General features: G+C 42.5%; 1 protein-coding gene across 1 annotated transcript in view; it reads left to right on the top strand.

Annotated features, from left to right (window-relative positions):
• Positions 1-6,430, top strand: part of plxna2 (plexin A2) — a 233,918-nt gene extending 227,488 nt beyond the window's left edge. Inside the window, exon 32 of the mRNA XM_024292840.2 lies at positions 2,813-6,430. Coding sequence (XP_024148608.1) covers positions 2,813-2,908 — 96 coding nt within the window. The 3' untranslated portion in view covers positions 2,909-6,430. The remainder of the gene's footprint in view (positions 1-2,812) is intronic.
• Positions 6,431-13,687: the final 7,257 nt, after the last annotated feature.

Raw genomic sequence — 13,687 nt, forward strand, 5'->3', positions numbered from 1 at the left:
GTCAGAAAAAAAAGATAACTCTTAAAATACCAGATAAGAGGAACAAAATACTTTTATTTCATAAATAGATCTTCATTGAAATGGTGTTATTAAAGTAAAATCAGTAACACTGCACAACAAGCGAACCAAAACACCAAAAAGAGCAAACAAACAAGAGCTTTTCTGAAAGCATCACATTCAAGACTCAAAGGCTTTTATTTTCCCTTCTCACTCTGTGTGTTGAACGTACAGTTGAAGGGAAATACTGTTTTTCCCTCCAGCTTCACCTGCTGTGATGAGTGAGAGCAACACAATGTCAAAAGGCACAAAGAAGCGAGATATGAATAATGTGTAAAATGGTTCTGATGGGATTTTTTAAGTTTGGTAAAGTGAACAAATGGTAAATTAAAGGGTTAAATGGTTGCAAATAAAGAAAAAACAGACAAAAAAACAGAGAAACACAAAAAGGATCCGAATCTTCGACCGCGGAGGCATATTTGTAGGAGTTGTGGAGCATTTGCATGCAGCAGGATGCTGCTGTCCTTCATCTGCAGCTTTTACCTGCAGGGCAGTCCTGATTGCACAATGAGCCGCTGCCTCAGTAAATCAGCTGCTAATTGCAGGGCAGAGTGTGAGCGTGATTTGGACGAGAGGCGAGCGCAGGTTCTCCTGAGTTTAACCAGGCGGCGAATGATATGTGAGCAGAACACAGTGGGTGTGGACAAACTGAGACACACACACAGGCGGGATCACATGAAGCATATAAAGGAAGTGAGAAGATTGGGAGGGAAAGCATTTATGGAGACATTCTGGTTGTAATGTCAGCTCCTCCGCCGAGAATCTTTAGCCTGACCTTTATGTCGAGCGGCGATATCCCTCCCCTCCATCCCGTCTCCTCATTATCCAGTCAGCGCCTCCTCTGCTGTCCGTGAATCCTCACTGCTGCTGATTGTCTGATGCTCCCGTTCACGCAGACATTTGTAAATACCCCTATTTTACCAAACATCCTTAAAATAAAACATCCTCAAGTCGGAGTGTTGGTCCTCCAGGCCGGAGCGCCTGTTTGAATGGATCCTGCACCTGCATGAAGAGCAGCAGATTAATAATAGATCACAATCAGGCGTGAAGAGGAGGAAACGCTATGACTGCGGCTGCGAGCCTTTAAGAGCACTTAGGCTGATGAGGGAAGGACAGTAGGTGGGCAGACAGACACTCTGGTCTGCACCATCAGGGCCTGTGAGGGTTCACCGGGATCCAGACGAACTTTGAAAAAGATGCAAAACAGTTGAAATAAAAAAAGAGCAGCACAGATTTATTTAGGAACAGTTGTATGTATGTGTGCATGTGGGTAGTGGGCTGGGCTTTTTAAAAATGCATACCCCCCTCAGGTCTTCTCAGTAAAAAAAAAAAATTCTCGACCTTCTTCTATCCACAAGGGGTCGCCATTTCTCCTTTTTTTTCTGCTCTCGTCCACCAGGGGTCGCCATTTCTCCTTTTTTCCTCAGCTCTCGTCCACCAGGGGTCGCCATTTCTCCTTTTTTCCTCAGCTCTCGTCCACCAGGGGTCACCATTTCCCTCATTCGTCTTCATACAGCGAATGCTAGATGGCGCTGTGTGGGGAGTGTTTCTGTCCCCCACTAGATGTCGGCATTTCTCTATTTCTCGTCCACCAGGGGTCACCATTTCCCTTTCTTTTAAGGAACTTTCCTACAATGAACTCTAGGTGGCACTGTGTGAGGTCAGGTTTTCGTGCCCCACTAAATGTTGCTATTTCTCGGTTTCTCTTCCACTCTCGTCCACCAGGGGTCACCGTTTCCCTGTTTCTTCTATCCACCTTCATAATGAACACTAGATGGCGCTGTGGGAAGAATTGTTTCTGTCTTCCACTAGATATCGCCATTTTCCTATTTCTCTTTTGCCCTTGTCCACCAAGGGGTCACTATTTCTATTCCCACCTTGTCCGACAAGTTTTTTTTTTTTTATTTTATTTATCGTCCATCCTCGTCGACAAAAAGTTGCAATTTTCCTTGATAAAACTAGGTGGCGCTGTGTGTATAATTACTTTTGCCCCCTAAAAAATGTCGCAATTTTTCCATTTCCCTCCCGCTCTCATCCATAAGGGGTCACCATTTCCCCATTTCCACCTTTGTACAATGAACACTAGGTGGCGCAGGGGGAGGGGTTGATTCCCACCCCCTCTAGATGTCACAATTTTTGCGTTGTTCTTTTGACCCTGTCCAACGATGATAATCATTTTCTTATTTAACGTCCTCCCTCGTCCACAAGAGGTCACCTTTTCCCTGTTTCCCTCTTTGAACGACCACTAGATGGCACTGTGGGGGGAATTGTTTCTTTCCTCCACTAGATGTCACTAGTTCCCTGTTTTCCTCTAACACCTTCACTAAATGAACGCTAGATGGCGCTGTGGCGGGGATAGTGATACGTTTCTCCACTAGATGTCACTATTTTCCTATTTATCAAGTATAGTGGGAGGGGTTTACAGCACATTCATGTCATTTTTTGCATCCTCACCTTCTTCATCACTCTGAATATTCAGAGCGATACGTTCCATATGTCGGGCCAATGAATCATTTTGTTTGAAATGTGAATTATTGGGAGGAGCACAACAGTTTTGTTCAGTAATTCCGAAACATCCAGGTTCTGGGATCAAAGCAGTCCAGGTCGTTCCCTTTCTTCACACAGAGGCGAGCGCATCTCTGCGCCTGAATAAATACTTTAATCTTCCTTTGATGTTCATGTGGAAGTTTACTTAAATAAAATGTTTTCGTTTCTGAGTTGTCTGTAATGGTCGGTGTTTGTCTTTTCGGCGCAGATCACCGCGGCGCTGGACCAGGACGAGCAGGCCAGGAAGCAGCGCCTGGCCTACAAGGTGGAGCAGCTCATCTCCGCCATGTCTCTGGAGAGCTGAGGCCGGCCCCCCCTTTTCCGTGAGGGAGGAGGGGACCGTGGGGACCGCCAGGACCCGCAGAACGGGTCGTAACTTACCTCTCATCGTGGGACCTGCAACCGCGAGCCACACCCCCAAGGACCTCGACGTCGACAGCCGGACGGACATGCAGCCGCTCTCATTTTCAACCACCTCTTCATCCTTGCCGGCCGGGAAACGGCGGCGCAGAGACAGGAAAGCGGCATGTGAAACATCCTCCGAAGGAAAGAGACGAACCAGCAGACGGCTACGATTGCATTCAGATTTTTATTTTTCTACGCTGCACATTTAAAAAAAAAAACAATCAGTTGTGATATATCCGCCGCCGCTGGACAAAGTCACATGGCGGCAAAAACAAACTCTCCTGGCGATCCGTGTCTTCTCTCCTTCCCCCTTCGGTTCACTTCACTCCGACCAAACTGCTGCTCTGCATTCAATCAAACCTGTACAGGACAAGCCGGAACGTCTTCAGAGAGGGGGGAGGAGCTTGCAGGAGGGGGTGCCAAAGGCGTCGTCCTGCCGCCGGGTCATCCGGGTTCGGTTTGACAATTGCCAATAAATGTACGTGAATGTACTTTTTTTTTCTTGTTTTGCAGCAAACGTTGCTTCAGTTGAGCTGAGCAGTGTAGATATTTATAGCCGATGTGAAGAACTTCCTAACTCTGGCTCCAGTTGTGGTTTTTCTTTTACACTTGTACCAGAGGAGGCGTGACTCTTTTCTCTTTTTATCTGTCCGCGATATCCTTATCGAGTTTAAGGTTGGAACGACTTCCTCTGTGCGTTTGGATCGACTCGGTGCCAAAAACATCCGATTCTTTCACGTCCCTCCCGGACTGGTGTAAACCGGTTCTTGCTTTACATGTTTTGCCTGGTGGAGGCGGGAAAAGTGAAAGGTGGAAGTAGAAGTTTGTTAAAGGCGACCGGATCTTCCAGACCAAACTGCAGGTGGCTCCGCCTCCTCGGCTGCATTCATTTCCTTCCTGTTGGTCTTTGCTTTAATCAAAATACTTGAACTGGGTTTATTTTGAGAGTTCGTACGTCATGCTGCAGTTGTGCTTGTGTTCTCCGAGGCCTTAGAGACCCGCCCACTTAGAGTCCTGAATCTCAATGGGGAAGCTCCTTTCTGTGAAACACCTTCCCAGACGAAGAAAGAGGAAAGGGGGAGGTCGTTTGTCCTCGCAACTTGATCTTTCGTTTGAAAAGAGGAGCTAACTACAGAAGCTAGCTACAGAAGCTAGCTACAGAAGCTATCCTAAAACGCTAGAGAACCCGTCAGCTAGTCGCTTTACAGCCGCTCTTTGATCTAAGGCGGTTGAACACGTGAGAGAAGAGTAACCAACCGGCGAGGAAAAATGTGGGTGTCCTACCAGCAGGGGGCAGCAGAAGGGGTTACCAAATTACCATTGACTGTTTTAGAGAACTGGACTTAGGGCTCTGCTACCTTTTTTTTTAATGTGTTCTTGCTAATATAATTTTTATTTCAAGTTATTTAGGTAATAAACTGACCAATCAGATGTCTCTATAGAAGGTTGTCTCACATCGAACATTTGTAAGATTTGATTGACAGATTTTAGTGCTAGGGGTGGAGCTTTCCAACAAGCCCCCTCCTGATTGGCTATAGTGGTTGTCATAGAAACGTTGACTCTGTGTTACGGCCCTGAGTCGTTTTTGTCTCTTTTTTCTGTTGCCTGCCCTGTGCAGGTGTTTTGGCATCTGGGAGCTCTGGATAAAAATCTGCCTTAGGACCTCAGAACGAGGCTACTTCTGGGACTTCCTGTCGGGTTCAGCGCCATCGCTGAAGCTCTGGTTCATCTCTGCGTCCTCCCTGCTCTCCAGTCTTGTCTCCCTGCTAGTCTTTAGGCACATTAAAGTAGTTTAAGTGCTAAAACCGGTTTCCTCTCACCGTTTATTTGATACAGTCTAGGGCCAGTCGTAACAAATTGGGGGGCTCGTCCGGGATCCAGGTCCAGTCGTAGCACTCGGACTGACTAGAACCAGTTGCTACTAACTGACTCAGTTTAGTTTCAATGTGATGGCATCTGTATTGAGAAAAAATAGCAACTGAATTAACTTAACAATGGTTTGATGCCATTTTCTACAGATGATGTCACACTCACTCAGTCCAGTTCTCACGTACAGTCAATGGGAAGTACAGTTTCTAGCTATGGCATCTGCAACTAATATTTTGCGACAAAATGACTAAATCTTCCAAAAGCAACACTTTCAGATGTTACCATCGCTGTGCGCCAGATGCCCCGCCCACTTACCCAATCAGAAAAGTAGCACCCAGCCTCCTCTATTTATGCCTTTAGTTTTATGGTTACGAAACATTTTGGGCTTAAACAACATTTCCTGTTACATTCTATTTATGCAACTTTAAGGAACACCACAGTTATGACCAGAGATCTGCAGCTTTCCTCTCAAAGGGACACAGTGATGCACACAAACAGAGCAAAGCTTCTTCCTGTCCATGAAGGCGTCTTCCCAAATTCAGCGAATGGAATTGTATCTTCCTCATACCTCACTGAGCTCGCATGGAGTTGAGGGTTTCGTCACTCCAACGGGACCTCAACTCTTTGTTGTTTTTCTCGCTTGTCCCTGTCTGATAGATTTCCTGTAAAGCAGGACGCCAAATCCTTTGCATCTTTTAAACTTTTATTTTGTGCATGCAGTTTACTTCCTGCTTTTGCCCCGCCCACTATCGATCCGTGCCAAAATCTAATCAGACGACAGTTCTTCCATTTGGAAAATGTCTTAGATCAAACCTGAAAGCACCTTTTTTTGTTTTTTTTTTTTTTTTGAAAAAGAGATTTGCGTGTGTGTGTGTGTGTTGCTTGTTTGTGTTTCCACAATTAATTGTGAAACCTATTTTTATTTAATTTAAATAGAAACAGAATAAAAAGAAAGCTGGTTCCTCTTCGTTCCTTCTGCAGAGCAGAATCACGTTTTTAACAGTTGAGACGAGGAGAAAAGACTCAGAAAAAACTCCCACCTCATTCCAAACCAACATCTTTGCTGAATGGAAATTGCTCGGCACTTTTATGCTTCCAGCAGAAACGTTGTGTGTTTTTTATTTTTGAAGTTTTTCCTCACATAAATCCTGCGTCGTTTCTGCCTGTTCGATTGCTCGCTTCTCGCCATCAGACAGAAGAAGTGAACTGACCATCAGCATATTACTCTCAGTATAAAATGAGACCCCTCCCCTTCAATTGACCCCGCCCCCCCTGTAAAGAAACCCTTTGTAGACACTGGAGTACTGTAAAATAATAGATACTGACAATGGTGATGATGATAATAATACTGGCTGTCTGTTTTTTGTTTTATAAAAGTGTTGTGAAAATTGTAAGAAAGTATTTAAAAAAAAGTTGTGTTTTTTTATTTGCTTTGATTATTAATTATATATTATTGTGTACTTATTGTAAATATGAAGCACACCTATTTTGCAAGCCAAGGATTCTCTTTGTACTGTTGTTATATATAAATAAACTTTGCTGGGTAAAAAAAGGCCACAAATGCTGATCTTGTTGCTGTTCTGCGTTCGGCGGAGCTAAAACTTTTATCCATAAAGTGCAGCTCATAGGTTGTGCAATTGAATTGTGGGATATGAAGTGCTCCAGAGAGGACATAGATTCCACATTCTGCTTTCTTATAAAGGAAATTTTTGTTTTCTAACATTACATCCTCAGGATTCTAAATTTGACAAAACCAGGAAGTAATAAATGTTGCAGTTCCTCAAATGGCCACTACAGGCAGAAAAGAGCGCTGTTGCCCCTTAGCTCTCCTATTTGGAAGTATGGAGTTTTCTTAACCGTTTAACACCGGAGCGAAAAGTGTTTATGTTCTTTGATTTACTGTAACTTTTCAACCATTAACATGATCAACGTCAATATCGTCTTTTACTTGGTTTACTTTAGAAGTACAACAGGAATTAATGTTTTTTTTTTTTTAGGAAAACAGAAATGCTAGCTTAGCGCTACATTGGTGCTTTCTAATGTCGTTGTCACTTTCTGCTAATCAACGGGTGGCTACAGCGGCTCTGCTGCAATCGTCCCGTTCCATTTTTCGGTGGACCTATAACGGATGGGGGCCCTCAAGAGGTACGGTTTGGTTTGGTTTAATGGGTCCATTTTACAATGGAAATGCTCAAAATACCGGACCGTACCATACTGGACTGCTCAGTGGAAACGAGGCGCAGGTGTTCGCTACAACCTGTCAGTTGACACATGTCTGCAGTAAAAATGTGCATTTTGAGGAGGAGCTGGTGGCAGAAAAGATGGCGGCTGAAAATCAGTAGTCAGAAGGAAATACAAGACCGGAACGTCAAACGCTCCCATCTCTCCCGCTGCAGATTTCGTTCACAAAATAGTTTATTAAAAATAGATACATTTTTTTTTTTTTTTGTATTTTAAGCTTTGAACCTTTAACACCTGAGATGTTTCAGTCAAAACCTACAATGTTGTTTGACATACCATAACTCTTTACACGATCAATGTGAATGAACTTATACAGAGAAAAGCGTTTCAGCGCTGGTAGCCAACACTGTAAAGTGGCTTTTCACTGATACGCAGCACAAATAACAATGATACAAAGTCATTTTATATTGGTGCAAAGCCGCTTTTCTCCGCGATAGAATAATCTGATTCACGTTTATCGTGTAAAAGCTTGAAGCAAACTGTGGTCAAACGTAAATACTGGTCTGGAGCTAAACATCCTTTATAACATCCTTTAATTTACCCTCTTTTGACACATTTAAAGCTAATCCTGAACACTTAAACATTTATTTACGTTAAAATTTTTTAATAAAAGTGAATACAACTATGAAATCTTGTGGAATTTTCACTTCCGGCTAATGATATTTAGCCGCCATCTTGTCTGCAACCAGGTCCTCTTGAACATTTTTGAACATCTTGAACAATATTACGGTCTATGATCTAACAGTGTTTCATGAATCCTGACCTACAATCACAATATTACGGTCTATGACCATAATGTTTCAGTTGAGGTCGTCTGATTGGCCTGTAGAGGTTTGCACATTTTTCACCCTCAGACAGCCCATATCTGCCCTTAAGGGCAGTTGTGACTAAATCTATAGTCTGTTCTAGTGATGTCTATAATAAACTTGTCGTTCTTGACACAATTGTTTTCCTACATGAAATAACCAAAGTCAAGAGCTTCAAGTGTTGCTGAATTATTTCTTGTTTTGAATTAAGTTCAATTTGGATATTAAATATGAAGATTTATCTTGTTTTGTTGGTTTATTTTAGGGGATCTAAACATCTGTATTCTTAATAGAGGGTGTTTTTCTTTCTTCTGAACTGACAGCCTGATGTTTGATGATGTGACCTTTGCACACTCCTCCTTTAATGAGAGCCGTGTCGGTCTCCAGAGACCCCGAACATGAGGACAGGTCTGTAGAGGAAACTGATGGACGGACGGGCTCTGTCACATGACTTCACCGACAATCCTGGTACCATATTTAAAGAATTCTTTAAAGAATTTCTTGATGTCTTCAGTGAAATTTCCACGAAAACTTTTGACAGTCTTCTTCCACATTTTCCTCTCCTTGAAGTCTGTGGTGTTGGAGCGTTTCTCCATCCGTCCTCCGTCTTCATCCCGCCACGTTTCCAGCTGGCTTCACGGCTAGCAGCTGCGGCGTTCTGAATTGCGATCATTTGTCTTCATGCGTGTCTATTTGCAGGGACCGGACTGGGCTCCTCCGCTCCACCACGAGGCCTGCAATCACATTAGCCTCCTAATGGAGGTGCAGGTCGGTGTGCTTAGCTGTAATGAAATGCCCCCGAGGTTAGATGGTTCTGCAGAAGGACAGCTGGGAAAGAGAAGTGGAACATCGGCTCGTTTTTTTTGACGCAATCTTTTCTTGTTAGAGAGAATAAACTGCTCAAAGAGTGCATCAGCAGTGCAGACGGGAGGAAGAAGGAGTCCCTGTAGGTTTGGACCAGCATCAGACCTCAGAGACGCTAGTGTCGCTGGACTCATTTTTAAACTAAAGTCTGGCAGATTATTCAGAGGAAAGGACTATAAAAACCCACTCTGATGAAAAAAAGGGTTTTTAACATGGTATTGTCTGATTATGGAGGACAAATGTTGAGACAATTATGATTAAAAACCCAAATTCTGAGTATTTCCATCCATTTTCTCCAACCAGTTTATCCTTTTCAGTAACGGTGTTGCTGGAGCCTATCCTGGCAGCCGTTGGGAGAAGGGGGGGTCGCCAGTTTGTAACAGGGCAGCACTTCTGTCTTTTTCTTCATTCAAATGATGAATCAGGAGCAGAGGACAAAAATTGTTTTAAAAAAAACAGGTTCATAGAAAAGCTCCCAAACCAAATAACACAGATTCATCATTTTTACATTTCAACATTTAGTCTTTATGCTTTAACAGCTTTCTTTATAAACCCCTGTCCTGCAGTACACTTGTGTGCTGTAAGAGATCGACAGGTGTGTTGAGGGAAATGACCTAAATTCACCTATTTGGTCTAAAAAACATTTACTGTAGCGGCAGGGGCGGAGCTAGAACCTTTATACCTTTAATATTAAAGCAGTCATTCTTTTAGCTTAGGTCAGGGGTTTTCAACCTGCGGATCCGGGCCACATGTGGCTCTTTGATTAAAGAAAAATAAAACAGTTTATAATAGTAAAAAGGTATTATAAGAAGAAATACATGATATATATTAAGAAAAGCAATTTTTCTATTTTTGAAACAATTAAGGATTTCTGAGTGTGTTAAAAAAATATGGCAGGGAGTCACTGTATTAGTTCAGATTTCATTTGGGTTTGTTAGATTAACATTCGTGGCAGAGATGCACCAACAACAGTAAAATTAACTATTTTTATTGAATCACTGCTGACTCTTCACTCACTTTTACTACTTTTACTGCATTTTGATAATCATGTGTGACAGGGGGTCTTTTATTTTGAAAGGAACTTCTGCCAAGAGTTTAAAAAGAGGCTATTTTCTTTTAATGTTTGTGTTTTATTCATGCAAAATGAACAACAAGTCATTTATGTTCATCATAGTAGCAACAATACCATAAATAGAATCAGCATCTTATTTTTCTAAAGGGTGAAGGAAGACTTTGTGGCTCCGACTGTAGTGAGAAATCAACCTGAATGGATCTTCCCGGACTAATGCTTAAAAAATAGAAAAAAAATTAAAAAAAATAAAATAAAATAAAATTAAATTAAATTAAATTAAATTAAATTAAATTAAATTAAATTAAATTAAATTAAATTAAATTAAATTAAATAAAATTAAATTAAATTAAATTAAATTAAATTAAACACAATAAAATACAATAAAATAAAATAGTTTTTGTCATAGCACACTTGTACAATGACATTAAAATTGAGGTAGAATTTCAGCTCTGAATTCATCCAAACAGACCTGCTGAGAGGTAGAAACATGAAAAATCCCTAAAAACTTTTTTTGTGTTTATTTAAATTTTAAATGAGAACAGCTGTATATTGTTAACAAAGACTGGAGTTTTTTTTTCACACAAAAACCCCACAAATCTTTTCAAAAAGACTTTGTCAACTTGTAAAATGAATTTTGAGTTTGTATTAAAAGAGTATTTTTATATGTAAATAAAAGCAGCAGATCTTATTAAACGACTTAAACGTTTTACATTTTCTATAGTTTTTTTTTATTATTATTAATGAAGATCATTTTGGAGAAAAATAAGAAAGAATTTTGAGAAAGTAAAAGCTGCACTTTTTCGTCAGTTTGAAAAGAAGTCAGCTGATTGTTCACTACATTTTGAATGAATTAGTAAAACATAAAAAGCTCCTTGTGGTTTTAATGTTGGACTTGGAGGGGCAGTGGGTGTATCGAGCGATCCGTCCTCCAAATCTCCGGTCCTCTCGGCCGTCTCCTCTCCTGCCTTTCCTCCAGGGAAGGTCTAATCCCTGCTGCTCCTAATCCTGTGCTGCTGAGACCAATTCAAATCCGAGCGGGATTTAACGCCCTGTAATGCCTTTACAAGTAGTTGCGTAAAGCTGACATCCCATTCGTTCTGGGGAGGATTCCCAGGATTACAAGGCAAATTCTGAAATAATTAATGTATGCCGGCAGAGGAGGACAAACGGGGTAATTTTTCAATCCGGTTTCCAAGAATGAGTTTGCGTTTAATTCCCCGGAGACACTTTGTCCGCCACCATTGATTCCTATTCTGATGGGGTTTTCTGCTCCTGTTTGTCAGGAATTCAAACTACTTTGGAGTAGTAGTTTCTGCTTTTTTGTTAAATATGTTGAAATCACGTCTGTTACAAAGTCACAAGCAATCATTAGAAAGTTTGTTCAGATCCTAAACTTTGGGAACAAAAACATTATTTACAAAGAATAAAGTGGAAAAATCAGATTATTGAGGAATTGTGATGTGATGACCACATGACGACAGGAGCGCCGACAACGCCGACAACTTAACGAGACGTTACACACACAGTTCAAAAAAGAGCAGCTGAGACCCAGTAATGGAATAAACTTTTAGCCCGTTAGATCTGCAGAATATTGAGATTGATCCTGAAAAAAAGATAAACTCCAATTTGCTTTTGTTTCGTAATGGTGACCTTTGACCTCCAGTTTGAAGCCGGTTTAAAAAAAAAAAGGCAGGATGACCAAGTCAAGTAGCCGACAAATTAGTTTTTTTTTTTTTTTTACCAAAGTTGTTAAGATTGAATAACTAGGACATTCAGTTCCTACAAACCTCCTCATTTGACACAGAAAAAGGGGCGGGGACTGTTGATTGACAGTTATTTCCCTAAAATCTACTCTGTAAAATATGAAACCTTGGATCGATTTGTCACATCTAAAAAAATAATTTTTATCAAATTAAATTTTTGAGTTGACTAAACCATAAACCCACAATTTTAATTTAATTTTAAAGAAAGACATGAAGTCAACTCAGTCGCCATTTTTTTGCGATATGGAGGCGGCCATGTTGGAGCCACACAACGTCAGTAAGCGGCAACTGATCCAAGTCAGTTTCAGAAAACGTTTCTACGGCAACCACCATCACCAATCGGTAGTGAGTTTGTTGGAAGTCCACGTCCTTTCTATTCAAGAGAATCTGCCAATCAAATGTTTTGAGCAGATTAAGTAGTTTCATAAAATAAATTAGGAAATTTTGGCTTCTTGGAAGCAGCAGGTACTTCCTGTTTGGAATGCCTGGAGGGATTGGTCACTCTGTCCAGTTCTCGTGTACAGTCAATGGTTCCAACAACTGTTTGTCCGTGTAGGAGTTTGGTGAAAGTAAAGCAGATGATGTCATCGCTTCCCCTGTCCATCTGTGTGCAGTCCTGTTCGGGCCCTCAGAACGGGTCCGGCTGACACTGTCGGCTTTCTTTCTTTTTCTTTTTTAGCACCACAAAGAAAGCAAGTGCTTGGCTAGCATCCTTTGGACCTCTTCCCTCCACCCTTTCAGCCTCTTCCTTTCACAGCCTTCCTCCAGATTGTGCCGCCGTCAGTCATTTTCAGGTATGCTAATGAATGGTGGCATTAAAGTGCACAGGTGCTCCCAGGAACAGGACTGTGCTGTGAATGCAGCCAGGAAAACACACGGGATTGGGTTTTTGTTGGGGGGGGGGCTCCTTCTGCTGCCCAAACACATCCACACACACACACAGGCTGAACTGCCCCGCTGGTTTCAGGCACACGGTGCAGGTGAGAAGCGCCTGCCAAATTTCCCAGGCTGGAGCGCTCGTTTGCATATGCAGATGTTAATTACTACCGGTGCTTGCATGGGACAATCAGAAGGCTGGAACAGCTTGTGCACCCTCCGACCACCTCTCCACACACACAGGTTGCTGTTTCCACGGTTACTCCCACAGCTGATAATAAAGATAATCACCTCCGATTTCCTTCATGGCTCATTTTCTTCTGCTTGCTCCTAACAGGCCAGAGCTCCTGTCGCTGTCGGATTCTCCACGGCGAGCTCTTATCAGAGCGGCGGGGTCGAGGAGGAGGGGGCAAGTCCATGAACCACCTGCCACACAGTTACCGGGCGAGGGGGGGAGATATGGAAGGAGATCATCTAGTGTGAAGAAAGTGGAATCAAAGGGTCAGATGGGGTCAGATGATCGTTAGATCTCTGAATCAAAAGATCAACCAAAGCAGACATTTGGAGCTTTCCGCGGTTGATAAAACCTCAAAAAGTGAGCAGTCAGCACATCTCCCAGCCATGGGGAAAAGTCACGTTCTGCCTCTCTTCAAGCGACGCCTGCAGGAGGACCACTGCACTTCCAGCTGACGTCTCCCTGAGAGCGAGCCATCTGTTACAGACACCAACAATAGATCTAAATCCAAATCACTGTTTCTCCATTTCTGCCCCCCCTCCCCTCACGCTCCTCTTTCCGCCTGCCTCCCCTTTTGCTCCCCTGAATCCATTGTCCGGATCCAGGAACGTGCCTTGGATAGCAAAGCCTCGCTTTCCGCAGACTTCTTTGAGAATTATTTAAGGCTTAGGAGTTTCTGTGAAATGAATATTTGATGTGGAGGACCTGAGCGTCTCCCCGACCGAGCCCAGAGCAACACTTCAGAGAACAGCTGGGGTGGAGGTGCGCGGCTTCAAAACACTCGAGCAGGAGGACACCAGCCGAGCTCACACAAGCCCGTCCATTCCTGCACGTGCTCAGAACACACAGCGGACCTTTGGTGCTGCAAAGGTCTGCATGGTCAAGACTGGAGGCCATTCCCTCTGATCTGAGATGAGGGTCAACTTTTCTAGTTTATTTTGTTTTCTTTTGG

Source organism: Oryzias melastigma, linkage group LG7, assembly GCF_002922805.2.
Source record: "Oryzias melastigma strain HK-1 linkage group LG7, ASM292280v2, whole genome shotgun sequence".
Classification (NCBI taxonomy): Eukaryota; Metazoa; Chordata; class Actinopteri; order Beloniformes; family Adrianichthyidae; genus Oryzias; species Oryzias melastigma.